Below are 27,682 nucleotides of genomic sequence, written 5' to 3'. Positions count from 1 at the left end.
TTCCTTCTGGAAGGAGACACCATCTGTCTTTATTTCTTTCCTTTCTTTTATTCTTTAAATCTAAAGGAGCTGGAAACAGGGTCTGAAGATGAGAAGGACTTTGAGGATATGCCTAGGAGCCTGCCAGGCACTCACCCCCGAGTCATTCCGAATGCTGCTTTCATGAAGCAGCAGCATTGCAGACACAGGGACCAAAGTGCCATGGGTCCAGAGCCAGAGGAAACAGCTTTCAAGACTCCAGTGCAGAGCTGGGCAAAGAAGGAGAAATGCACTGGGGCTCCAGCCTTTGAAAATCAAGCAATGGGAGAATCAGTCCGAGATGCAGATACCCTTTGTGAAAGAGAAGATCCATGCAGGAGCCATGCACCCACTCTGCATCCTCCCCTAAAAGAAGCCTCCTGGGACACACAAACATTTCACACTCACTGTGCGAGCTGCTTAGGTCCCAGCCCCATGGGAGGAGTGGGAGCCTCAAACATAGCGACAAAGCTTCTGGAGAGACACCAAGGGGATATCCCATTCCACAGCCCCCACTTCTACATGGCCAGGGCTGGAAGCACCAAGTCCATTCCGGACTACAGGGTCTTGGCGTTCCCTGATTTCTGGGGCCACCAGCCCCCTCCTTATTGCCAGTCCATGCTGGAGCGGAAATATGGAGTTCAAAGGTGATTCTGCTTTATTGTCATCCCACAGGTAGCTCTCCACAGCTGGGCAAATAGGGACTCACGTCTTGTAGTATTGGGGACTCTCATGTCTTATTGCCTGGCTTTTGATGGGTGTTGATCATCACTTCTGTATCAAGTTTCATTGGTCTCTGCAGTCCTTGCAGAGACCCACACAATGGATTATCACAAGAAGGAAAACTGAGCTATAGGCTTATACTATTCAGATTTTTCTCTTGAGGTTGAAGACACTGGCATCTAAGATGTTCTTGGCACAGATGGGGAGTTAGGAAGCCTAATTCCTGCCTCTGCCAGTGGCCAAGTCATGTCACCTCTCCACTTTCCTTATCTGGAAAGTAAAGGTGAATAAATACTTCTCTGCCTCCCCTGCTAAAGGAATTAAATATTTGTGAAGTGTGTTGGGATCCTCCCATGGAAGGCATTGTGCACCTGGCAATTAGCATTAATGATCTCACCTCATTTACATTGTTCAACTGAGGAGGATAAATTGTGTGTTGGAGTGTGGGGGGAACTGTGTTGGGAGAGGGGATTCTTCTCAGGGCTACCTTTCCCCTCCTGCCCCATGCATATCCCTCTGCAATTCCTTTAGAGGGCATTTATTCTTAGTAGCACAAGTAATGCTTACCAGACCCCAAACAGGCTGGGTGATTCTGCTGTCTCTTGAACTAAGCTCTAGGACTGAACGATACTAATAACGTGGCATTTACCAAAGACACAAGTTTCTGAGTTTTTTTGAACGTCTGTGCTCTATAGAGATGGGAACACTTTCCGTAGCAGCTAAATGCCAGGAATCTTATTCACAGAGGCCATCATTTTCTCACCTATTTCCTGCACTAATGTTCTGAGAGCCCTGCTTTTATGACCATAATGACACACATAACCATAGAGCTAAGACAGGGATAATTGTGTCATGCTTCAGTGTTTATGCTGATTGCTGCAAAGGTCAGGAAGGAAATTTTGAGAACACATATGGCATCGTACAACAGGTCGTTACCGGGGGGGGGGGGGAGGGGAGATGGGCTCATTATCCACTGATGGAGGTAGGAGTCTGTAATAGATAGACCAATAGTCTGATCCATTGTGACAAATTCTCCATTGCTAGGTTTACGTGACTCATTCACTGAGACTGAATGAGAAGAAATGGGGATAAATCCTACAAAATGTGAATGACAAGTCATTTAACTCTAAAGGTGTCTTCCAGTCATGACAGACATGCAAAAGCCAAACTGGTGAACTGCATAAAGTGCTAAGGGATATTTTTGTTTAGTTAATACAGGTGTTTAATTCTGCACAGGAATCCCCCTTCTCCCTAACCCCTTGGAAAGAATATCATAAGCCTCAGTTCGCTTCCTCAGCAAGGATCCTCCAAGACAGCGGTATGTGTCTACAGACAGACTCACAATTAGTTTTTCTTTTCCAGGGCCAAAATATTTGAGGATGTTTCTCGTCTAATCCAGCCAAGTGAGGTGATAGACAGAGTTGTCTTTGATTTAGATGGGCGCAGGTAGGTATTCCTTGTAGTGTACTGTTACTGAGGGCGCTACTGTTACTATCAGTAATAGGTTAGGTGACTAGGCCAGCATTTGATTCAATTTAGACAAATGTACAAAACATTAGCCTGGTAGATAGGATCCAGTGTAAGGAACAAGGTTGTGTGATGGGGTGTACCACTCACAGCCAGGATGGCGCCTCCTCATGGCTGTTCTGGGGACTAGCTTTGCGAGGTTGATGCCCCTTCTTTCAGTTGCATGCTGTCTCTCCGCCTCTTTCTCTGGGTCTGCATCAGCTCTTCTCTCGCTCAGTGAGCTGCCGCTGCCTCTTCATGACTCAGCCCTCCAGCCAGGCTACAATATGGATTTTCCCATTCTAGAGTACCAAAGTCTTCCCATTCACTGCCTCAGTGGCTGGCAGGGGAACCTGGGCTCGCCCTCTGCTCTGGGTTCAGGGGCCCTCTAGCCAGCAGTCAAGGTCTGCTCCCTCTTGGACCTTGCTGCCTTTCCCTGAGCCCTTTCCTTACCATCTGGCGCTCCACCTCCCCCAAGGTTTGTCACCATTCCCTCCTCCCAGGGAGCAACTACAAGCTATGTTTCTGCAGTCTCCAAACACTCCTCCCAGGGAATGACAGCAAAGTATTTCTCAGCAACCCCCTCAGCTTCCAATTTCCTGTGTTTATAAATCCCAGCCCAGCTTGTTCCCCCTGGGCTGGGCTCCCTCCCTCAGGGGATTAGTTAGCCACCTGATTCCCCTCAGCTGTCACTTGTTGGGTTAATTAGCCCCCTTTTCTAGTCACAGTAACCTTTTTGGGGCAAGTGTGAGGTAAACACCCCTTCACAAGCTGTCTCTCAGCATGTGGCTCAGGGAAAGGATCTGCAGGCTATTGAGGAAGAGTCCCTGAAACCACCAGCCCAGTGCACAGTGGCAGTAGGAAAAGCAAACCAGATACTGGGTGGTTTTAGCAGAGCAATGGAACCTAAAACTAAAAGGGTGGTACCATGATGCTGTGCAGTAAGGCAGCTGAGACACCCATCTTGGGTACTCTGAACGAGGCTGGGCACCATTTTCTGGCAAATCATTATTGCCCTTGAGAAGAGGCAGCACAGGGCAATGGAGAGGATCTCAAATCCGAAGGAAGTAAATTCTGAGGAAAAAGTTAATGGGTCTGAGATTGTCCTCTTAGGAACACAGGATCAGGAGAGTTTGAGGTGACCTGGTGGAGGTTTGAAGAAGAAGGAGAGAGAATTTTAAGATTGCTCAAGATAATTTTAAAGGCTCCAAAATTTAGGGGGGCATAAGGTAAAAATGGGAGGAGTAAATGGAGAACTTGGGCAGAGCCGCTTCACGCAAAGGATAATAAACCTGTGGAATAAGTTAATGGGGAAGGTGATTGGAGCAAAGAACGTAATTGAGATTGAGGAGTGTATGGATCTGTTGCTGGAGATAGGAAAATCAAGATGTGGGAGAAAGTGGGATTTAGAATTACCCCATACAGGCGGGTGCTTTGAGCTGGATGACTGGGCCACAGCTGCTCTCAAATGTCTTCTGTTTGTAAGTCTAAATCTCTATGTAAATTATATCGGCGCGGTTACTGCTCCTTAAGGTAATTTTTGGTAGAAGATATATTTCTGTGTTTTGCTGCAGCCCCTCAAGCACAGATGCTCCAGACTGCCTGAGATTCTACTCTAAATTTGAATCAGGAAACCTTCGCAAAGCCACCCAAGTGCGCAAGTAAGTAGCTTAGATCCCAGCAGTGGCTGTGTCCTATCTTGTCACACTTGTAATGTCTGCTGTGTGAAAAGATGAAGCACTGTGGACTTTAGAACAGTCAGCAAGGGGAGCAGAGCTTATGAGTCAGAGGTATTAGGCAGTGTGAAGTTAAAGGAAGTGAGAAACCAAGGCGCGGAGGGAAAGACATGACGCTGTGCTAGGGTAGGACACGAGTGCGATTGCACGCTTGGCTAGTATTGGCTTTGATGGCATCCTCTGGCTCCCCCTGCCACTGGTGATCTCAGTGGCACCCGCTCCCATTGTTGCAAGTGGCTAACAGCTGTAGTGTTTGTATGAAGCAACTGCAGCCGTGGGTTCATTACATCCCATCCTGTCATTTTGCCTGGCCCTCGGTGACACCATCTCACACCTTGCTCTCCAGATTTGAGTATGATTTGATTCTGAACAGCGATGTGAACAGTGTCCAGCACCACCAGTGGTTTTACTTCGAGGTCAGTGCCATGAAGCCAGCCGTTCCCTACCGCTTTAACATCATCAACTGCGAGAAGGTCAACAGCCAGTTTAATTACGGTATGAGCCTTTGGGTGGGCTGGAGTTCCCTCCCATGCACAGGGCTATGCTATTGATTCCATGGAGGCTTAAACCTACTTGAGTCTGTTAGAGTCCCATAAGTCATGGGTTACTTACTTAGTCACGGGGTGCCTTCTGAACCATGGAGAAGGGGTGTGAAGCTGGGGGCTTTCAGGGTCTAATACTGTCTTACTCCTCTTCCTTTCTCTCCTTCCCAGCTGCATAATTAATATGGGTTCCATTCCCACCCTCAACTCCTGCTACCAATTTCCTAGCAGCTAAGGTCTCCTATCATCTCATCCTCTACTGCTAGGTCCACCTTCTGAATTAGAGCTGAATGGGGTAGCTCTTTGGTGCACAGCAGCTGCTTTGAAATCAGCAAGAAGGGGCAACTACAAAGCCTCCAAAGGAGTTCTCTCTGTCTCCTTAAGGGCACTTAGGGATGGGAAGAGGGATTTGGAATTGAAGAGCAGGAGTTTGGAGACTGGGATATTTAAAAGTGGGACTGTGGGGGAAAGGAGGAGGATCTATTTGGGCTGAATGAGTGGTGCAGAAGTGGAGAAATCTCATAAGGTTTGAATAAATTTGGCTAATCTTCAAATAAGCATCCACAGTTTAGGAGGCTTATTGAGAAATTAAAATCCACGTCCAGACTTTCTGAGGTTTCTGCCAACATTTAATAATAAGAGATTCTGTCTCTATTTTTAAGCTCCAGTTGCAGTCTGTTGTTCAGGAGGAAGGATGTGATGCCATAAAACAGGCAGGCAAATCAGAGCTTTCAATGCCCATTTTAGAAGAGAAATTGTTTCTTTTACATACAGACTGTGTGTCAAATCCTCAGCTGGCATAGTTTGGCATTAGCACCAACTATTGCTTTCCATGAAGGTATGTTAATTTACACCAGCTGAGGATCTGGCCCAGAATGTTTAATAAGTGCCCAGTGTCAAACACTACTTCCCTCTGTAGCCTTGTGGATGCATCTGCACAAATCAACAAGGGAACTACCTCAGGAGCAGTGTACCCATAACAAATAGCAAAGGGACTTAGGGCAAGTCTATGCTACAGAGTTACTTTGCTATAACTACGTAGCTCAGAGGTGTGAAAAATGCACACCCCTGAGGGACATAGTTATACCGACCTATAATGACCAGAGCTTCTCCCGCTGACAGGAGAGCTTTCCTGTTGGTGTAGAGCATCTTCATTAATGTGCTACAGTGGTGCAGCTGTTCTGAAATAGATCACAAATGAAAATGAATTTGTATTGTCGTGCTATTCCACTTTCCTGAATCACCAAACTGTTCGGCATGACTGGGCAATTCTCTCAATGGCCTGAGAGTGAAGTGCACTGAGGAGGAGTGGCAAAGGGGATGTCAGAGGCTGATATGGTACCTCTTGAAACCTATAGAGTATCTCTCAATGGTATAGCCTATGGGGTAGCTTCAGTAGGGTAGACTCAGGTCCTTACTGATGGAAAGTTCTCCGGCATCTGCTTCTCTGATCATAGCCAGCACTTATTAGCCCCTCACTTTTGTGAGCTTTCAGTGGACAGGAATCAAATTTAAAAATGTGCAATTAAAATTATATTTGGAAGAAAAATGTGAAAATAATATCCTGTGTTAGGAGGCTAGCCCCAGGGCCAGCTATTGTGTGGTCTGTGGTCACTGTGTGTGTGATTGACTGTTGGGGAAATTCTTGTCCATTACTTCTGATGCATTGAAGCTCTTAGCTATCTGGATGGAGTGAGGCCCATAGCATTGTCAGCAGCATGCATGACATTGACTCCTGCATAGGAGAAAATATGCTACTTGCTGCTCCAGGCACTGACCAGTGCTACTATTCACCCCACTGAGCTGGAAGTTTCAAGTCCTGCGCCTGTGCAAAAGTGGCATGGGTGACAATGTGCTATACCATGGGTTGGCTGTGTACTGTGGCTGTCCTTCTGGTCTCCCTGTCAGGTAGATGGTGCTGTGTAATTTTCATATCAGTGAAAGAACGTCTCAAGGAGCAGTTGTAGTCAGCAGCAGAGCTGATCAGAAAATGGATTTCTTTCCCCACAGAAAATGTTGAATTTTTGTCAAAAAACTGAACAGCGTGGCTGAAAACTAGACTTTTCCATTGAGAAAACGGAAACAAAATGTTTTGGTTTGTCTAAATGAATTGAAAAGTTTGGATTTGAGGAAGTTTGACATTAGACTGTGTCCTGCTGTGATGCTGTGTTGCTTCATGGGAATTGTAGTTCTGGTACCTCATGTCCTCATTGTCTCTGAAAGGCCAGTCTCCTGGATAGGTATATATCTCCCATGATGCATCATGGCATCCCCTCCATTACCTGGTCCATGCAGAAGTACTGTATGGATACACATAGGTGTTGGAACTAGGGGTGCTGGGGGTGCTGCTGCACCCCCTGGCTTGAGGTGGTTTCCATTATATCCAGGGTTTACCATTTGGTTCAATGGCTCTCAGCACCCCCACTATAAAAATAGTTCCCGCTCCCATGTGGACACATGAAGCAAAAATTGAAAGGTTAATCCGAGATATGATTGAGTTTGTATTTGAAGTTTCTTTCCATGTTACCTTCCTGTTGAGGTATGGGACAATCCTGTGTATGCTCAGAGATGTACTCCACGGCTGTTTAAGTGCTGATGAGTTACACCAAAGAAATCCAAAGTGAGGAGGCAAAATGCTGTGATGATATAACCCTTTTTTTGTGTGACGCAAATAAACCCCCAGCATTAATGACACCAAGGAGTATCATATAATCTTAGATATTAACACACATAGGCATCGTGGGCTGGATGTAATAAGCAGCCTAGAGAAAGGCAGTAAATTGGACTGGATGAAGGAGACAAAGGCAGCAGGAAGAGAGGAAGGGAAAGAAATGGATGGGGAAGGCACTATGGAGATTGTCAAAGATGAGGACAAGAAGCTTGCCCTAAGTGTGGAAGGGAGGACCCACGTAGAGCAAAGGAATTATATACAAGAATCTTTCCGCAAAGGAGCTGGACTCATGCAACTATGGATAATGTTTGCATAGTTTCTTTTCAGGGCATAAGGTGATAATGTGGTGCAGGTCAGGAAGAAGTTGCCCCCCATGGTATCATACAGCCCAATGAGGGATATTATTGTTACAAGCATTTTTAGGGCACCCAGCTCTGTATGTTCTTACGGGAGGTTTAATACCTTTGTATGAAGCATCCAATATTAGTTGAGGTTAGCAAAAAGTATTGGACTAGATCAGGGATTGGCAACCTTTTGCACATGGCCAAGCAGGAAAAGCCACTGGCAGGCCGGGACTGTTTGTTTACCTACAGCATCCACAAGTTTGGCCGATCACAGCTCCCATTGCCTGCGGTTCACCGTTCCAGGCCAATGGGGGGTTGCAGGAAGCGGCGCGGGCTGAGGGATGTGCTAGCTGCCGCTTCCTGCAGCCCCCATCGGCCTAGAATAGTGAACTGTAGCCAGTGGGAGCTGCAATCTGCCGAACCTGTGGATGCAGTAGGTAAACAAACCGTCACGGCCCACCAGCAGCTTTCCCTGATGGGCCGTGTGCCAAAGGTTGCCAATCCCTGGACTAGATGCACGGCCCATTGGTTGCTTCCATTATGGCAGGAGGTGGGTTTCCAGATGATTAGATCGACTATTGATGTATTTCAGTGGGACAGAGGACAGGATACTTGTCTAACCAGGCCATTGGTCTGTCCAGTGTACTGATTCTTATGTTCTTCTTTTCGTCCTCTTTCCCTTCCTCAGTCCCTGCATAAGCAGAGTTGCTTGGAATCTCACGCCTTGGAAAAGCCAGTGGAGCTGATGCATTTTCTACTCATTTCCTGGTAGCTGGCTTCCTCTCTCCATAGTTTTCTATAGAGAGTTGGCTGCTCTGAAATCAAGTATGGGATGGGGGAAAAGTGTATTTGCTTTTGGTAAAAGAGCTGCAAAGAGCATGCACACTCATGCAAAGGAAGTCATGTCACCTGAAACTGCTTTTGTTTTATGTAGGCATGCAGCCGGTCATGTATTCGGTGAAGGAAGCTCTCCAAGGCAAGCCTCACTGGATTCGGGTGGGCTCTGATATCTGTTACTACAAGTAAGTGTTTCATTGGTGCATTCCTTTTGGCTTCCCTTCACCTCCTGCTAAACGTATTCATGTCATTAACCTTCAACTGCCAGTGCCCTGTTTCTCTCACACAATAAATTTATGCCAGCCTGCTACATTCTGCACTTCTGACAGCAGGGATTGAATGTGAGCGAGACCCTGTTATTTGGCATGCAGGGGAGAGAGAGGGTACATGCAGAATTCTCTCTTCTGGAGTATAGTGGGAATGGAGAAGGGAGGAGGGGTGATAACATGAAGCCCTCTTCGTGTGTACACAGAAGCACAAAGGAGTGGTACCCACATAGTTTAAAGGTCGTGCTCCAGTGATTGGCAGAGAGATGGATTGGGCAGCCTACCTGTTTTTCTTTTCCATCCCCAACTCGTATCATTGGTGCGCCAAATTGAATGCAGCCCACAAAGGGTTAACAGAGTTTTAGTCACCCATTCTTCTTGCCAAAGGGTGAGCTGTGATTTCAGATAAATTCATCTGGGTGTTTTGGAGTGGTGGTCGGCACAGAGGGCAGAGTGCCCTGCTCTGCTTCTCCCATCACTGCCACATTTTCTCCAGAAATTAATGTACTGTAGGGATGAAACTCAGTCCTGTCTTGGGCAAGTACAGACCCTTTCTAAATCTGCACGAGTTGTGCCTGCCAATCCTGATTCTAGCGACCACCCGGTGCTGTGTTGGCATGAGAGGGAAATTAGTTTTCCCAGAATAGGATGACACATGAAAATGATCCCAAAGGCACACAGTGAAGGCCTGAGCAGGGAGCGGCTTTGCTCACTTAACCTACGAATTTGGAGTTCTACCTGAAGGTGGCAGACACGTCTGCACCTTGAGCCATGCTCACTGCGTCTGTGGCATTGCCTTTACACTCTGCTTCACTGGTAGAAAAAACAGGGCCAAGGATCAGAGAAAGTAGGCACTAGATTACAACAGGTAAGCCAAGGACCTACCGGCCTTGAAGACAGGTACTCCTGTGAAGATCCAGCCTTTAGAGCAGGGGTGGGCAAACCTTTTGGCCTGAGGGCCTCATCGGGTTTCTGATATTGTATGAAGGGTCGGTTAGGGGAGGCTGTGCCTCCCCAAACAGCCAGGCATGGCCCGGCCCCCATGCCCTATCTGACCCCCCTGCTTCTCGCCCCCTGATGGCACGCCCGGACTCCTGCCCCATCCAACTCACCCTGTTCTCTGATGGCCCCCAGGGACCCCTGCCCCATCCACCCCCCCGCTCTCTGTCCCCTGACTGCCCCCAGGCCCCCCGCTCCCAAGTGCCCCCCGCTGCCCCATCCAACCCCCCCTCTCCTTCATGACTGCCCCCCCCCCCCGAACTCCTGCCCCGTGCAACCACCCCTTCTCCCTGTCCCCTGACCGTCCCCGGAAGCCCTGCCCCTGACTGCCCCCCCGCTGCCCCATCCAATCCCCTCCCATCCTTCCTGACTGCCCCCTGGGATCCCTGCCCCTATTCAACCCCCCTGTTCCCTGCCCTCTGACCGCCCCACCCCCTAGCCATACCCCTGGCCCCTGACCACCACCGCAAACTCACCTGCCCTCTCTCCAACCCCCCCTGCTCCCTGCCCCCTTACCGCGCTGCCTGGAGCACCAGTGGCTGGCAGCGTGGCTGCACTAGGAAAGGCAGCCTTACTGCACAGCACAGAGCAGCTGGTCAGGCCGGGCTCTGCACCCTGCGCTGCCCCAGAAGCTCGCAGCCCCGCTGCCCAGAGCATTACGCTGGTGGCACAGTGAGCTGAGGCTGTGGGGGAGAGGGACAGCGGAGGAGGGGCCGGGGGCCAGCCTCCTGGGCCAGGAGCTCAGGGACAGGCAGGATGGTCCCGCGGGCCACAGTTTGCCCACCTCTGCTTTAGAGAGTCTCCAGATGGAGTAGACTAAAGGTGTAATGAGGGCTGCACTGGCATCCAGCACATATGAGGTGACTGCAAGAAAGAAGTTATCTGAAGGCTCAGGAGACACTTAATGAGCGAGCAGACACAAAATCTAGATAGAACCTACAGAGAGAGAGAGAGTCACAGAATGGAGAGACAGAGAACCATCCAGAGGCCAACCCCACAGGAAGGAAGGAGACTCCACAGAGAGATGGTTCTCTAGAGAGGGAGACAGAGATAGGTTACTCCCTTTGTGGTCATCCGTTGAGGAGACTAAATGATCTTAAAGACTATGTAACCGGCTGAGTCTGTGGTAAAGATAAGATTCCAACTCTGCTATGGGCTAGCAACCTAGGGTTGCCAACCCTCCAGGATTGTCCCGGGGTCTCCAGGAATTAAAGATTAAACTTGAATTAAAGATCATGTCATGTGATGAAACCCCCAGGAGTACGTCCAACTGAAACTGGCAACCTATAGCAACCTCTGGACAAAGGGACATGGGGTGGGGGTTGGGGCATCAATTATTGGTTTTAATGTTTATATTAAAATGTTTGTAAAATAGGGAAGATGTATCATGATCAGTGGAACTGGAGGAAGAGGGCCCATGTTCCCTGGAGGGACTTTTATTGATTGGAAACCAGGAATGCATGGAGTTAGGCTGGAAGGAATTCAGGCACATGGTCAGAGCAGTGCACGGGATTTAATTAAGTTCCACTTGTTCAGATTAGCCTGTATTCCATTTCACTCCCTTTAATGGACCACATGTGTCACAGTAAAGGGCAGTCTCATCCCCACATGGTCATGCGGTTTAGGGGCTTGTGGAACCCTAAGTAGACTGAATGCATTTCTCCTTGCAAAATAAACTGGGTTTTGTTTTGCTTTTTGCTAGTGTTTGTACATTTGGCCTAGAAGGTTAAACAACATTGTTCTCACTTGCATGCACGACATCACAGTCAATCCAAACATTGCTGGGTGCATTTAGTGCGATGTTACCGCCTTGCAGGAGAAACAAAGAGAAACTTATGTCAGGACAGGAATAAAAAAACCTTCCAGTTCCCTGTGAAAACAAGCGCAAACTCCCTGAATAAAGCTTGCTTGAGGGTCAAGGATCCTGGTTCTCTTGCCTCTAATGAGTGCCTTGTCAGTAACAGCTCAAATAACCATTTACCTTGCCCAAATAATGCCCCCGCACTCATCTTTGTCCAGCTCAGGACTGACTCTAGGCACCAGCAAAGCAAGCATGTGCTTGGGATGACACATTTCCAGGGGCGGCATTCCGGTCATCCTTTTTTTCCAGGGTAGTTGCGCTCTCGGAGCTGTGCCACTTAGACTGGGCGAGGGCGCCGCACCCCTGGCCACAGCGGGAAGGGGAAGCCCCAGCCCCGGGATGCTGAGCTGCCAAGGCCCAGCCACAACCTGGGGAGGAGAGGGCGAGTCCTGACGGGGAGCTGGGGCTGCAATGCCTCATCTGCGCTCTGGCTGCTGCGCTGCCTTGTGCCACCCCTTATATCAGGGTTTCTCTGCGCGGCCGGGCGGGGGAGGGGGTAAAGCCCCTGCAGGCGCTGGGAGAAGGGGACATCACTCCCTCTGCTTCCAGTGCCGCCTGCGAGCCCCAGCCCCACCTGAGCTTGGGGCAGCAAAAAACCTAGAGCCGGCCCTGGTCCCGCTAACCTCTACTCTTCCTGAGACTATCCCTTCAGCTCAGCTCAGAAGCTTATGTGCTAGTTGGACAGCTGGCCCCTACGTACCTTCATTTTTATTGGTAATCGTGTTTTCTATGGTAGTGACTAACGGCCAACCAAGAGTGGGGCCCCATTGTACTAGATGCTGCACGAGGCCTGTAGCCTTTGGCTTCTGTGCGTGGGCTCATGGGTGCAGGCAGAATAGGCACCAGCAGATGCAGATAATAATGGTTATATGACAGGTTATATGATGGTTATATGACAGGTTTCAGAGTGACAGCCGTGTTAGTCTGTATTTGCAAAAAGAAAAGGAGGACTTGTGGCACCTTAGAGACTAACCAATTTATTTGAGCATAAGCTTTTGTGAGCTACAGCTCACTTCATCGGATCATCATGCATCCGATAAAGTGAGCTGTAGCTCACGAAAGCTTATGCTCAAATAAATTGGTTAGTCTCTAAGGTGCCACAAGTCCTCCTTTTCTTTTAATGGTTATATGCTGATTCCGATATAATGGCTCCTAACGTCATGAGCAAGGCAGTTACGGTGTGGTGATTCAATAGTAGCTGACTGGTAAATTTAAGCCATGAATGCGCAATTAAATTCTTAATCATATACTGGACCAGGATACGGTTGAGACATTAGCATAGGATTGTTTTGTTGTGGAGTATGCGGTGTCTTTCAATTGTACATCCAGTTATATGTCAATATATTTTTATATTGCCACCTATCAATCTGTGGTTCTTTCTAGGTTAACACACACCTCTTGTTCTCTCACCAATGACAGAGCAACTCCCCAGTCATTGGAGTGTATAGTGTACCAGTCTGTAGGCAGCAAATAGTTACATCTAGGAGCAATCAGAGTCTGTGGCTCCCCAGGCCGGTTGAAGATGGGAGCACTATGAAGACAGCATGCTCAGTGTGTTTTGGTGGAAGAGCCCTGTATCCTCCCGCAACGCTCTGCTGAGGCTGATAATGGGTTCTGGAGGAAGCCTCATCCAACTCTCCTTGCCTGGAGGAAGGTTAGCTGTGACCCCAGACCTTGAATGCATAAGTAAGGGGAAACACAGAGATGTTAACATGTCCACTCACCCACAAATTCCCATCATTTCTCATTTTCCACAGCTCAGATCTAAAGCAGCCTCTGAGCTGAAGGACAGCGGGAGGAGAGGCGCATACATGGGTTGTCTGTGTAATACATGCTGGCCGATCTCTCCTGACATTCATCTTCACTGGTGAGGGGAGATGGGAGAGCTCAGTCATGAAGATGAATGTCATAGCACTGCTCTGCCATTATATACCTTTCCCATACATCTCTTGAGAGAGATTTTATGTTATGGAGAATATTAGCAGCTCAGCTGTCAAAAGGAATCTCCGTGACATGGCTGCTCTGTTTTATTGCTTCCCTGTGTGAAGTGCCAGGGTACGCCCATGATAAATAGTCACAGTTATTATAAGATTGTCTAATTCACTTGTCTTCTTGGCAGCTGTTTATGTTAAAACACAAAGTAATATTCCTTTCCAGCAAATTATTTAAGGAAAATGTCAGCATACTGAATTGGTGAGAATGCACTTGGGCATTCAGTTCCAGAGTTTGTTTTCAGCTCTTTGTCTAAATCGCAACTTTTCTGGGCGTTGGATGCCTCAGAGGATTGGTAATGGGCTATGAAGCGGTTTGTATCTAGCCCACCAGTTGGAATCCTGCCCGGGTCACTAATGACTTATTCATTCCCATCTGATAGGTGTTTTGGGGGCCTTTGTGATATCAGAGAGAGGGTTTTACCTGTCTTTCCAGGGGCCTTGTGTTCACACTATAAAAGTTGCCATCACAGTCAGTGCTACTGGGTCTTGTTAGTTTCCAGGAGAGAAGTCAATGCTTAAATATTCCATGGAATGGCATCTTCCCTTTCAGCCCTAAGGGTGGTCTTGGCTAGCCAGAGTTAAGACATTGATGCGGTGGTAAGTGGGCATGGGTCCTACTAGCAGTTTGACCACAAGAATGGTCTATTTCAGTCACTGGGGGGCACTGCTTCTTTCAACAGATTCTGAGAAGAGACTCAAAAATGAGAACACCCACAGAGGGTCTGGTCCTTGGAAAGGGAACTCCACTGCATTGGGTTCAGTCCAGCCGCCATTTACCAGACCCAATAATACCAACCATCTCCTGATATTTGGTTTTTGTTACTGTTTTTTCCACCATACCCTCCCCATATAGACTCAGGCAACCTCTGTTTCCTGCGTTTGCTGAAAGAGTGTGTGTCTCATACACCTACCACACTGGAAGCCTAAGAATCGGTCCATGGGGGAGAAAAACAAGGTCAGATTTCAATAGGGTTAAAAGGTAGCAGGACAAAGGGGGTCCTTTGGGGAGGGACAGAGTAGAGAAAGGGTAAATATTTCATCTTTATATTAGGCCCCATTTCCAGTGGGCCTAAAGTTACGGTATATATGCATTTTCCTCTGCTACTTGAGTCTAAGCTGATATTCCATATTCCATTTATCACTTTTCCCAGTGCCAGCAATGCTGTTGGTCAGATGCTGCAAGTGGTTGAGGGAGTCAAAAGGCTTTGAGTGAGTCACGCTGCTGCCTGGCTTGGAGCCTTTGAACTCCTGAGTTCTTATTTCAACTCTGCTACTGACTCACTCTGGGGCTTTGGGCAAGTCTCTTCACTTCGCTGTCTCAGTTCCTTCTTGTAAAATGGGGATAATTATACTGATTTATTGACCTTGTAGGTTCCCAAGGAATATTAGCCGATAAGGAGTTTGTGAGGTTTTATTAACTAATGTTGGCAAAGGGCTTTGAACATGACAAGTGCTTTACACAGTAAGTGATAAGTATTATTATAATTGTTAATTAACTTGCAGTAGCTGCTGTTAGAGGTAAACTGCCTGGTACACAGTATATTTGAAGGACAGCAGCAAGTGTTATGATTTGACTATTATAAAGTGACTCAAAGGCACAGCAGATGTAGCTTTCATGCTGATAAAGCCATCACTGGGTCTTGCATATCCTTTCTAAGAACCGGTTGGTTAGCTTCTGGAAAGAGTGCAGAGCTTTGGGCACATTTTGGGAAGAGAGGATAAATGAGGTAGCAGGGACCAGAGCAGAGGTTGCTGTGCGTGAATGTGTGATCTTTTCCACGTCTGGGGATCAGACAGATCAAATGTGAAAATATATTTAGTGGACTTGTCACGTGACCCATCCTAATATCACTTCACATTTGGGCATAATTTAGGAAGATTATTATTTATTGTTTGTATCCTAGCAGTGTTCAGGATTGTGCTGGGTGCTAGACAATTATACGGAGAAAGACAGTTCTAACCCCGAAGTATTTACAAGCTAAATAAGGCCAGGACATAACAGGTGGATGTGCAGGAGGTCATGACTATCAGTAATAGGAACACAGGGATGTATCAGCTAGCTACATGTGTAGGTTACTTTTTTTATGAATCAGTAATGATGAATAAAACCCCCGGGGGTCACTAGCCCTGTAGACTTGCCATTATAACTAAGTTGTTTGCTGTGGGCATTGCAGTAGAGATGAGTTTTGAGAAGTGATTTGAAATAGGTCAGAACTGGAATAGCTGAATGCCAGGATTGCACTAGTGTCAGAGCTGTGCGGTGGTGATGGACTAATATGATACAAAAGGAAGTTTTGGTCAGGACTGAGCTGCATTGGGAGCTGGTAGAGGGGAAACTCAGGACTGGAGCATTAGGTTCAGACTGGAAATTCATTGGCAGAACTGTAAGACAGAATACTGGATAGTAACCACCTGTCACACCCATCTCACCTCTCACCAGTGACCTGTGGGGGATGTCTGAGGACTGTCTCAGAAAATTTCAGGGCTTGTGACAGCATCTTGAGTCTGAGGTTATTGTGACCCTGAAAGTAAAAATGAATAGAATAGAGATCTGGAGGATACGTCCCAGCCACATAAATCACACAAGAGACGGCTCCTGACCGCCCCCCCCCCGCCCGACCCCATTATCCAGATTCACCAGAAGAGAAGGTGATATGTTGTTGTCTTGATCTTTAAGAAAATGGGGATGAAATCCTGGCCCCACTGAAATCAAATCCACTGACTTGGAACTGAGTCAGGATTTCACTCTAATATTTAAAATGATGTATTACCTGTTTTTTGTTTGCAAATAGCAGAGAGAAACATCTGGGTGTCAGCTGAGCATTAAATCATTGCCTTTTCACTGTGCCATGGAGGCAGGAATGCTGCCTGTGTGATTCCTTGCTCCAGCCAGTGCCATTCACCTCACGTGTTCATAACCACTAAATTCATATGCTTTGAAAAGAAATGTGCTCTTGTGCTGTATGTTTCTTGTGACGAAGAGCTGATTATTCTGGAGGATTTGAGAAAAATAATTATCTCCTCTCTTCACCCCTTTGAATAAAAAACAACAGAAAAATAAACTGGCATTGTAAATTTCAGGAGCTGAAATTGCATCTTTTGGTCTCCTCCAGTATTTTGCATTTTAATGCAACATTATGATAACATTTGTCAAAAAGCCTCACAGTCCTTCAAAATCAGAAGGTTTGGCAACAGCATAATTGGTGCAATGTGGGAAAAATATTGTTTGAAATATACTTCTGGGTGCAATTTGCCATGATATTTCTCTCTAAAGTGCATGAATTGGCTCTTCATCTGTGCTGCAGGAAAATGTTCCTTCTCATCCAGAAGCCACAACTTTAATTATTAGAGTTAATCCCCTGCATGGGAGGTTGTGCCGAATATGTGAAGGGAGATTTGTGGAATCTTGAAGACTTGGGTGCTCTTGTTACTGAAAGGGAGGGATCTGGTGGGGGTGATTTGGCTGGCCCATGAGATGCAAGTCTGTATGAGGTCATCTCCGCTTCCAGGTGTTGACTCCTCTCAATCCCAGCTCCCTTCTCTGCTCAATCCGAAGTTGTGCCTTTGATGGTGTATGGAATATTTTGCCCATGTCCCTTCACCTCACTTTCCCCCTATCCTTTTATATGCTGTTCCAGTTCCGCCTTTCTTACAGTGCACGGACTGGACCCTAACCCCAAAAATTTCTATTCCTCCAAAATCTTCAAGTATTCTTAGACAGCCTCTTCCCATCCACCCATCCCCTGCTGGCTCCACCTCCCCACACTAGATGAACTGTTATCTTCCCACAAGGTAGCCCAGCCCCGGAGGCCCAGGACTGGCAGGGGCAAACTATGCCCAGTGCTACCACCAGCCACTCTGCCTCTGACTCACTGCTCCCCCCCGTTCTGCTTTGACCATTGAATTCCAAGTAACTTGCTTGAATCCAGCTGTGCATTCTGGCACTAACCCTCTTAGCCTACCTGCTGTAACATGGGCCTTAGCTGTATGGTGGAGACTGTTCAGTGGCACTGTGTTGCAAGCTGCATTTGGTCTGTCACAGAGCTGGGTCAGTTGCATCTGAATTTGGCCCTCTTAGAGTTTGCACCATGCACGGTTGAGGTTGGAGCTCTGCCCCAGCTCATTCGGGACGGAGAGTTCTCCGATGGTTCAGTTCTTGCACAAGCACACAAGATGAGGACCCAAAAGCTGATTGCAATCTATTCCCCCTCTTTCTCTTCCTCTAGAAACCATTACCGCCGTAGGGCAGCCACAGCGGGAGGCGCACGAGGGAAATCCTACTACACGCTCACCTTCACCGTCACGTTCCCGCATGGGGAGGATGTCTGCTACCTGGCCTACCATTACCCCTACACTTACTCTGCACTGATGGTAATGTTGGCCTGTCCCAGGAGGAGACTGATGGGAAGAAGGGCGGGGAGCTGTCTTGATTATGAGTAGTATTTGATATGTCACATATGCTGCCATTTGTAGCACTGCTCACAGGATGCTAGCTATTTTTCAGGTTTCAGAGTAGCAGCCGTGTTAGTCTGTATCCGCAAAAAGAAAAGGAGGACTTGTGGCACCTTAGAGACTAACACATTTATTTGAGCATAAGCTTTCGTGAGCTACAGCCTGTAGCTTGTGCTCAAATAAATTGGTTAGTCTCTAAGGTGCCACAAGTCCTCCTTTTCTTTTAGCTATTTTTCATAATGCTTTCATTGCCTTGTCTACAATGGTCCCTGACCTCTCTGGAGGTCAGGAAGGAGTTGAAGGATAGCCATGAGCATGAACTGCATGGAGCAGGCTGCGATTAAAGGCCAATATTTTTTTTAGTATTTACCAGCCAACCCAGACATGTCCAGCATCCCATCCTTAGAGTGCGGGCTGCTCTGGGCTAATGGCAAGCTAGGAGGAAAAGACTGACTGCTTCTCCTATGTGGCTAATCCTTTTCGGCCATCATGTAACGACTTGCTATTTTCAGAGCTGCACCATGCAATGCTGAGGTGGAGGGCCTGTTTCAGATTTACTCTGTCAGCTGTCACTCTGCTCCAGTTAGACGCTCCCAGCTGGAAAAACAAACCAACCCAAAGCATAAGGCTTTACTGTCCCAAAGCTATGTTGAAATGGATGTTAATGTTCCTCTGGGGCAGGAGAGATTCACTCATGTGGCTCCCTAGAGCCCTTCATTGGCCAGCTTGTGAATGGTGTTGGGAGGTCTGGGGAAAGCTGTATCCAGCTCACCTTTTGAACCGTACTGGTGGGGGAGCCCTGGGTGAGGCTTCTAAAGAAGGGAAAAATAAAGGGGGAAAATGGAGGATCCCAGGCAGCACATCACTTCCTCATTAAGCACGAGAGAGAAACCTTTCCAAAAGTGAAAATACCGGGTGTTCAGGCTACCTCTGCCCCCCTTTCGTCAGCCCCCTTTAATTGTCTTGCCATTAATGCCTTCTACCCAATCCCTGTTGCTATGGGCAATTGATGGATGGACAAAGCTATTTTGGGCCCCTTGCTGACTATTTCTAAAGCTCAAACCTTATTAAATGTACCATTTTGCCCTTGCACAAGAATGGAGGAGAACATCAAGGAGAACAAAACCTCCTGTCTTATGTAACACAAGCCATGTCACTGTGTGTGACTAGCCCAGCGTGGTAATGTTAGGTAATGTTAGTCCATGTTAGGTTCATTCCCATTCCAAACCACAACACATTAGTTGACTGCTTCTCATCCCACTACAGATGTTCAGAAAAGCTGGATTCAGTACCTGAGATCCCTCAGGTCAAGCCCTGGCTGTCCAAAACATGCGTGCAAGCCAATCTGCACCAGGCCCATGGGACCCAGTTACTTCCATGAGCTAACGTGGAACGCAGAGAGAGCTCCAGAAGTTGTACGTGGCATATACTTAAGCAGTTAATGCAAAGGCAGGTGTGTGCTGCAGCCAGCAGGAGAGTAAGGGACTGGGAGACCGAGGGATGTGAGGCCTACTGAACTCTTTATTACTGAAGTACTGTACCTAGTCATGATTTCAGTATGTATTGATTCCTTCTGTTGGTATGCGGGCATGCAAGGCTTTGAGAGTTTGTACCCTGTGGGAATCCCTGAGTATCTCACCTGGATGAATAGAATCCAAATGAAAGGATGTTGTTATTCTTAGATTCACAGGGCTAAATCCTGAAGTACTTACTCATTCCTTCCTCATGCTTACTCAGGTAAAATGCTCCTTGAAATCGATGAGAATTTTGCCTCAGCAAGGATTGAATGAATTAAAACTGAGTAAAGGACATCAGGGTTTGGACAGTGAGTGTTAGAGGTGGAAAAGAGCTGATAATTAAGTCCAGATGGTGGCCAAAGTAGGATTACTGCCTGCAATATATTCTCCAGAGAAACTTTGACCAGGCTAATTTAAAATGACGTTAGTGATGGGACTTGCACATTTCCCTTTGGAAGATTATTATACTACTGTAATTTGCATGACGAACAAATTCTAACTCAGGTCGGTGCACCAGTAGGTTTTATTTTAGAGCATGTGTCTGTGGGTGAAATATGTCTTTTCCTACAGACAAGTAATAAAGTAAATGTGATTAGTAATCCAAGGTCATTTGGGAAGATGATAAACTTTTATGTGGAGTTAGTGATTTGAGAACATTTCTAATAATATCATATATTTTTAATAATTGCAGACATATTTACAGCATATATACAGAGGAATTTATTTTCAATGGATACACTCACTAGTGCATTGCTTTTTGACCAGTACTAATCAAGTGTACTTGATGAGTAATTCATTTTTTAAAAATTGCTTTGTTAAATGTTTGCATGTGAAGCTATAATGCAACAGTCTGTTGTGTGTTATCTATGGTAGCAATGGTTTCACTAAGTTGCACTGGTCACCATAGCATATAAGAAATTGATTGTAACAAATCCTTTATATCTGTGCAAGATAATTAAATAGGTATAATAATTGCATTTTTACTCTATACAGTAAATTGGTTTATGAAGTAGATCATCATAGGTATCCAACTGTATTTGTTCATCTAGACACTGGATGATTGGGGTGGAATCAACAGATTGATCTAAGGCCTGGTGATAAGATTTGGAGTCTTTTGTCTCTAGGTCACTGGCTGAAATTTAGCCCAGGTTGGTAGAAAGTTGTTACCATCTGGTGGCTGCTGGGTGTCCTGTGTGAACTGAGTTGATGGGTTTTAGCCACGTTCCTGGTGGGACAGGTGTCCATATTGTAATGAACCTATTAGGGCATTGACAACAAACATCTTGAGGGAGGTAGTTCTGGCTGACGAAAGAATAGGGTAAAGGAGTGGCTAATAACAGAGGAAATGACCACCCAGATTGTAAGGTGAGGGCACAGTTTAAATGCCTGAGACTGAAATATAATGAGTTTTCAAACAGTATGAGCTCATTTGTAAAGCTGGTACCTTGCTTCTTCTCAGTCCCACCTTGACATCCTGGAAGAAACCAGGAACCCCAAGAAGGTCTACTACAGACAGCAGACACTGTGCCAGACTCTGGGAGGAAACCCATGCCCACTGCTCACCATCACTGCTGTGCCAGAGTCTAAAAGTAGTGAGGACCTGGAGCAGTTCCGTAAGTACCTACCTAAGATACGCAACTAAGGTATTGGCTACTTGTGGGCCTCATAGATTATATGGCACTTTTCATAAGAAAAAGGGATGTAAACCGCGCTTCCCTTGGCCAAATTCCAACTCGTCATTCCATTCTGTCTCCACAGATGCTCACCTTAGATTCAGCTAGACACAGCATTTGTCCTCACTTTCACTGTTAACCCATGGAGTAGTGTTTGCATGCTTCGTGCTATTAAATATTTAAGCTGCTATGTTGCGCCACAGAGGTGGCTGCAGTGGGTGAAAGAATTCCCGTGTAAGATTTGTGAACTTCATAAATGGCTTTGGGATCTTTTGGGGAGGCAATGTGTAATGGAAATGTACATCTTTATATCACTGAGATATCCAGCAATACAATTCTATGGAGGTTTTGGTTTCTGAATTTGAACCATATCAGCTGTCTGCAGTAGTATATGTGTGGGAATCCCACTGACATCAACACTAGATCCGTACATAAAGGGAGCACAGAAATATTAGCGTCGAGTACTACCATGTGGATTGGAGAAGAGAATTTTGCCTTTCTGCTTTCTTCCCTTTCTAGGGCTGGTGAAAGTTATGGGTTCCATTTTGGTTCCAGTTTATAACAGAGTGATTGTTATTATTGCTTTGGTTCAGTCAATTAGCCACGACCCCGTATGAGTCAGGTATTTATTTGGCGCAATCCGATTTATTTGCAGGGAAGGAACATGAAGTCCTGTTTCCCTGAACATAGTAGAAACACACAGCAGTCAGTTTCCTTGATCACAGTTTCCAAGCCTGCCTTTATAGCCAGTCCTGGTCCCCAGGCAACTCTGTCCTTCAGCTCCCTCTCTCGACTATGCCCATGACTTCTTCTCTTGTTTTCTGCCACTCTCACACACAGATGTACACAGCTTGTCAATCTCATAGTCCCTGCATTTGCAATCAGTCTCAGGGAAACCCCTCCAACCATACAGTTTACCTCTGCTCATGCTTTCCCATGTGGCCTCATGCGTTGGGTGGTGGCTTCCTGTTGTGTCAAGTTATTGCAACATAAAGGAGTATTTAATTGTGGCTTCCATTTAGCCTGAATGAAGGGTGATCTAGCACAGATGTGTGATTGTCTACAGCTGAAGGACATGCATGATGGTGGCCATTAACACCTTCCAGTGTCACAACATTGCAAAAATGTCAAACCAAACAGTTCTGATTTTTTTCTGAATTTTTGTTTTGTTTTTTCCCCCCAAAATTAACAATCTGATGAAATTGACATACATTCACGAAGCATTTCAGTATCGCCATTTTCCACTTCAAAAATTTTGGCAGAAAAATCTCACCGAACTCTAGTAATGAACTAATTGAACTGTCAAAATAGTATCCTCTGAACTCATTTGGAAGCTGTTTGGGGCAGGGATGGTGGGCGCAAGACTGAGTCATTTTTTTTGTATGTCATGGGCACATATAGCACGCTGTATGAATGACAATAATGACAGTATTATGTGATAGAAAATATTTGTTTTATCTAATGAAAGAGCAGAAAAACACCATACTGTGTTTTGTGCCATGGGCTGCCTCCAGACAAGCCTGAATTATCATGTATTTGTTTATTTCGTTTAAGCAGCTTGGTTAATAATGGCTTGGGGAGGCACTGAGCTTAAGTTTTGCTGCTTTGCGTTGCTTTGGTCAGCAGTTGTTCCTCAGTCTACTTGGCTTGTGTGAGAAGCCCTCCCTACTCTGAAGTAGTTTGGCTGATGCTAAAAATCCAATATTTTCCACTATTTTGCCATGCTAGTAACCCAGCCCAACAAAAGCAAATGCATAAAGAGCTGAATCCTGCAAGACCCAGGGGAGAAGACTTCATGGGAATGACTTCCATTGCTTGGTGCAGACCCTGCAAACATACGTTCTGGCTCAGGAGGTGATGTGGAGCTGCATTCTGGGAGGAGTCAACCCAGGGAGGAATGACTAGAAGTTGTTGATGGCCTTTGGTCTTTTCTTTTCCTTTCTAGGGCTCTGGGCTATTCATGTCTCCAAGAAGCCTTAGTGGTTTTGCTTGCCTTTCAAATTTTTGTTTTCTCCTTATATATTTTTTTTTCCTGAGAGATTTTTCAACAACATAGATCACATACAGTTTTTCAGAGCTGTGTAATTGTTGGGCATGATCTTGCTTTAATACCCTATAAGCCTTCTCTGTTTTCTTTATTAGAGACACAGGGGGTGGGGAAGAAAGAGATTGCTTCACAAGTGTGCACTGGACAAACATAGCAGGGTGCTAGGAGGGATAGGACCATCTGTATGGAAGGATAGATTTGGTGGGGAGGAGTTACTCTGAACACAAGGAATATTGGTATGTAGGCGGGGGTGAGGCAGGGAGATACAGAAAATCAGTGCATGACACTCCTCTGTGTTAGCAATGCTTTATTTTCCTTTCTCAGCTCTTTAGATCGGTCTTGTCAGGCTTTTGATTAATGTGGTCCAAGGATGGTTACATTTGTCTGAGTTAAATTTATTAATGTGCAGCTTGTTAATGAGAAGCACAAGCCATGCATGTTCCCAGAAGTTGCATATTCACAGCATGTTGAAGGAAAAGGGAGTTGTGGGTTTTTGTTTAAAACCAGGTCTTCTCCCTCCTGCTCAAATTATGAGGGCCCCAACGCTCATTTCAGCACAGTTACCTTTGTCCTCTCCCTTCCACCTCCCTGTTGCCTGCTTTTGCTATCATGCTGGTTTTCCCTTGTATTATTATTATTACTGACATGTTAGACAAGAAAGACAGCAGAGGCTGGACAAGTTTGATTTTAAGGAAACCAGAGGACGGTGGGTGGCAGGGGCAAAGTGCTGTGCTTTGGGTCCCTTGTGCTTTGCCATTCGTAACCCTTTCCTCTATCTGGAGTCCGAGCATCCCCTGGATTATGGCCCTGTGCCCCTCACCCTAACTGTAAGGCCCCTGCTTGCCTTCTGACAAAAAGAAAACCACTTGTCCCCCATGCTGCCAGCATGTGGGATGCTCATTCAAAGAGCAGGAGGATTCTTTGTCTCGCTTGTCTCCTTCTTCTACTCCTTCCCCCTTCCACCCCGCTTTTTTGCTTCTCACAAAGAGTTGTTCTGTGCAGACTCAGCCTGCCAAATTATGCTAAAAGCTTTTCCTTGGAAGACAGTAGCAGTTCTTAGAATAATGTAAAAAAGCGGGTTTCTGTAAGCTCCCATGGGTGCGATGAGCCACTGCACTGCACCTGCCGTGGGTTTGATGTTGTCACTTCTGAGTGGTTTTAAAATTAACAGCACAGAGGGGAAGAAATATAATGGTTGTGAGAGAATCTCCCCTCTGGAGTCTTTGATCCCAACTATTCCGACCCTAGTCTTTCACTTTACTGGGTGGAGGGAGGAAGAGTGTCTCCTGAGGGGTGGTGGTGGGGGGTGTGTGTGTGGGGGGGAAAAGATTCTCAAGTGAAAGAAGCAGCAGCAGGAACAGCAAAGGGCCAAATCCTGAGAGGTGCTGAGCTGCTGCAGCTCCCAGTGAAATCAAGGGGAGTTTCAGGTGCTCTGCTCTTCTCAGGTTTTGCCCTAAGTTACCGCCCCAAATGAAGAAAACGGTCCTCTACCCACCCAATAGTGGGAGCACAGCATGCACCCATGCTCCATGCTCGTTTGCATATTCTGAGCCCATAGCATTATACATTTGATCTGCCAAGCAACCTGTCAGGCATGGAGCTCATCAGCCACATGAAAGCTGTTGGAGATGCCCTTTGCCAGGCTGAAGTGGGAGCAGACAATGGGCTTGCCGATGCATTGCTATCAGGTGTCCAGGATTTTCAACAGGGATGGTGCATCTGTCTGTCTAGTTACTTGTATAACCCTCATCCCCGTAGTAACTGAGCACCTGGCAGTCATTAATGCATTTATCACAACATCCCTGTAAGGAAAGGAAATATCATTATTCCCAATTTTCAGATGGGAAAATGAGATTCAGAGAGACCCAGGGTATGTCTACAGTGCAGCTGGGAGCATGCCTCCCAGCCCTATAGACAGACTTGTGCTAGTGGGGCTCAAAGTAGCATGCTAAAAATTGCAGGGTGGACATTCTGCCCCAGGTTGGACATTCTGCCCCAGGTTGGAGCACATAACATACAGATCAGAGAAGTTCATACACAGGAGATGTGCTGGAATTAATTTTTTCCCCACCATCTCTTTCTCTCTTGTTCAGTTGGTGATAAGTAATGGTAGGAAGGAAACTAATAACCTCAAGTAGTCCCTTTACAGGAAACATGTATCTGAAGAAACCTTGGGAAAGGGACATACACACAGTAACTGCCATAATCTACCAGTCAGAGCTTCTAGTTCAAATTGGTTGTTTTTCCAAGCAAAGCTGAAATCTTTTTTGTCAGGCGTGTTACTGTAAGTAGGACCCAATGACTTCACGAAGGAATGCCTGGGTGAGATACCAGCTGATTAGCCCCTAGGGACCACTGGAAGTTATGGTAAATAGCAGAATGAATGGATGGATTAGCCCTCCAAAGATCTGTAATTAAAAGATCCATTCAGTTACACCCAGGTAATGATGAAACTTTCCTCTGTAAACTAGAGCAAGCACATCAGTGCCTTGTCACCACAATAGATGACTAAATTAAAACCTAGAAATGTAAGGAGGCTGATGAATTCATGGCAGCTTAGGTTGTGTTGTGTGGAGGGAGCTGAGCCTTTCTTCCAGTGGATTTAATTGGCTCATTGTTAGAGTGGGGCAGGAGCAAGATTTTGTGCATTTGGGGATTTTTTTTCTTTCCAGAATGGAATGAAAACAAAAAAATTTCCTGTGAAACAAAATTTGTTTGGGGTCAATCGAAATGCTTTGATTCAATAAAATCAAATCATTTTCCTGGAGGATAGGTCCACTAATGGCTATTGGCCAAGATGGTCATGGGTGCAAACCCAAGCTCTGGGTGTCCCTAAGCCTCTGAGGGTATGTCTATACAGCAAAGAAAACCCTGTGGCTGGCCCCTGCCAGCTGACTTGGGCTTGCAGGGCTTGGGATGTGGTGCTGTTTAACTGCTGTGTAGACTTCTGGGCTTGGGCTGGCACCCAGGTTCTAGGACCCTGCAGAGGTCCTAGAGCTCGGGCTCCAGGCCGGAAGTCTACAGAACAATGAAACGGCCCTGCAGCCTGAGCCCCATCACCCCGAGTCAGTTGACCGGGCCCAGCCGTGGGTGTTTCTTTACTGTGTAGATGTAGCCTGACTGCCAGATGTTGGGACTAGATGTCAGGGGATGGATCACTTGAGAATTGCCCTGTTCTGTTCATTCCCTCTGATACATATGGCATTGGCCACTGTCGGAAGACAAGATATTGGGCTAGATGGATCATTGGTCTGACCCAGTATGGCTGCTCTTATGTTCCTCTGATTTTGACCTTTTAAAACTTTTACAAATATTTGTACATTATAAACAATTAATTTTGTTGCAAACATGGTTTTGAAATGAAAGATCAAAAATATTCCTTTCTGAACATGTCAAAATGGATGTTTTGACATTTTTAAACACTTCCTTTTTTTTCCTGAACAAAATTTCATCAAAATAGACCTGGTTTTGAAAGGTTTTGATTTACACAAAAACGACATTTACATTAAAAAAAATTTTGGATAAATTTCAGAACAGCCCTACTCGCTATGCACAGCCCTACTCTCTCCTAGTTACGATAACCTATTATTTTCCTGGTCCTTTGATCTCTGAACTATAATGGGTGTATAAATTAATCCTGGAAAGGTGTGGGTAATAATAATACAGTTCCCTTTTATATTGTTTTTCATCTGAGGATCTGAAAGTGCTTTACAAACATTAATGAATTTAGCTTCACCAGCCCTCTTTGAGGTAGCTAAGCAATATTTTTTCCCATTTTACAAATGGAGAAATTGAAGCACATAGAATTGTAACAAAGTCACAGAGGAATTCTCTGATTGCAACAGCAACTTTTCAGTCCTGGGCCTGAATTGCAGTTGTATTCCCAGCACAGAGTAGTAACCATTATAATGTCATGGGACTCAATTCTGCACCCATTGAAGTCAATGGGAGATTTGCAATTGTCTTCAACACCAATGGGATGGAGGCTGATGTGAACCACTAGTGGTTGCTTATGGTATTGCATGCTAAATATTCAGAAGGATGTCTTCATACCTGGACATGTACTTGTGGCTTCTGTTAATGCTGATTATGTAGTCTGTGACTAGTATTCCGCCCAATCCTTGTGCACGGTGATTGCCTTCTCATCAGCATGTGCTGCATCAAGAGGTTGAGTTGCAGGGGTAGTTTGTTTAAAGTTAAATCCAAATGTCCCTTTTAGTTAGCAGCAGTGGCAAGGGAAGTGGGCAAAGTACATCAGAAGCTAATGGATGTATGTCTGTAATAGATGATATGCTTGGTAGGCATTCCCCTTCTCCTGGACTGGAGAAGACATTAAGGTTAACAGGGAGAAGCAGCAGCATCTGCTTGTGTTTAATTAAGTCTTTTGATGGGGATGGAGGGCACTCTTGTTTCATAAGTCCGGTAGGACACTACAGATATAGGGATGACTTATAGGGTAGGTATATAAGGATGCTTATAGTCTTTAAGGTTTCTGT

At 46.1% G+C, this 27,682-nt stretch overlaps 1 protein-coding gene across 1 annotated transcript in view; it reads left to right on the top strand.

Annotated features, from left to right (window-relative positions):
- Positions 1–27,682, top strand: part of AGBL1 (AGBL carboxypeptidase 1) — a 356,531-nt gene that overhangs the window by 59,300 nt on the left and 269,549 nt on the right. The window contains exons 9-15 of the mRNA XM_073304655.2: positions 67–665; positions 2,104–2,187; positions 3,822–3,908; positions 4,330–4,478; positions 8,475–8,562; positions 17,724–17,868; positions 20,926–21,079. Coding sequence (XP_073160756.1) covers positions 67–665; positions 2,104–2,187; positions 3,822–3,908; positions 4,330–4,478; positions 8,475–8,562; positions 17,724–17,868; positions 20,926–21,079 — 1,306 coding nt within the window. The remainder of the gene's footprint in view (positions 1–66; positions 666–2,103; positions 2,188–3,821; positions 3,909–4,329; positions 4,479–8,474; positions 8,563–17,723; positions 17,869–20,925; positions 21,080–27,682) is intronic.

Source organism: Lepidochelys kempii, chromosome 10 (assembly GCF_965140285.1).
Source record: "Lepidochelys kempii isolate rLepKem1 chromosome 10, rLepKem1.hap1, whole genome shotgun sequence".
NCBI lineage: Eukaryota > Metazoa > Chordata > Testudines > Cheloniidae > Lepidochelys > Lepidochelys kempii.
This window is presented reverse-complemented; position numbering and strand designations above follow the sequence as displayed.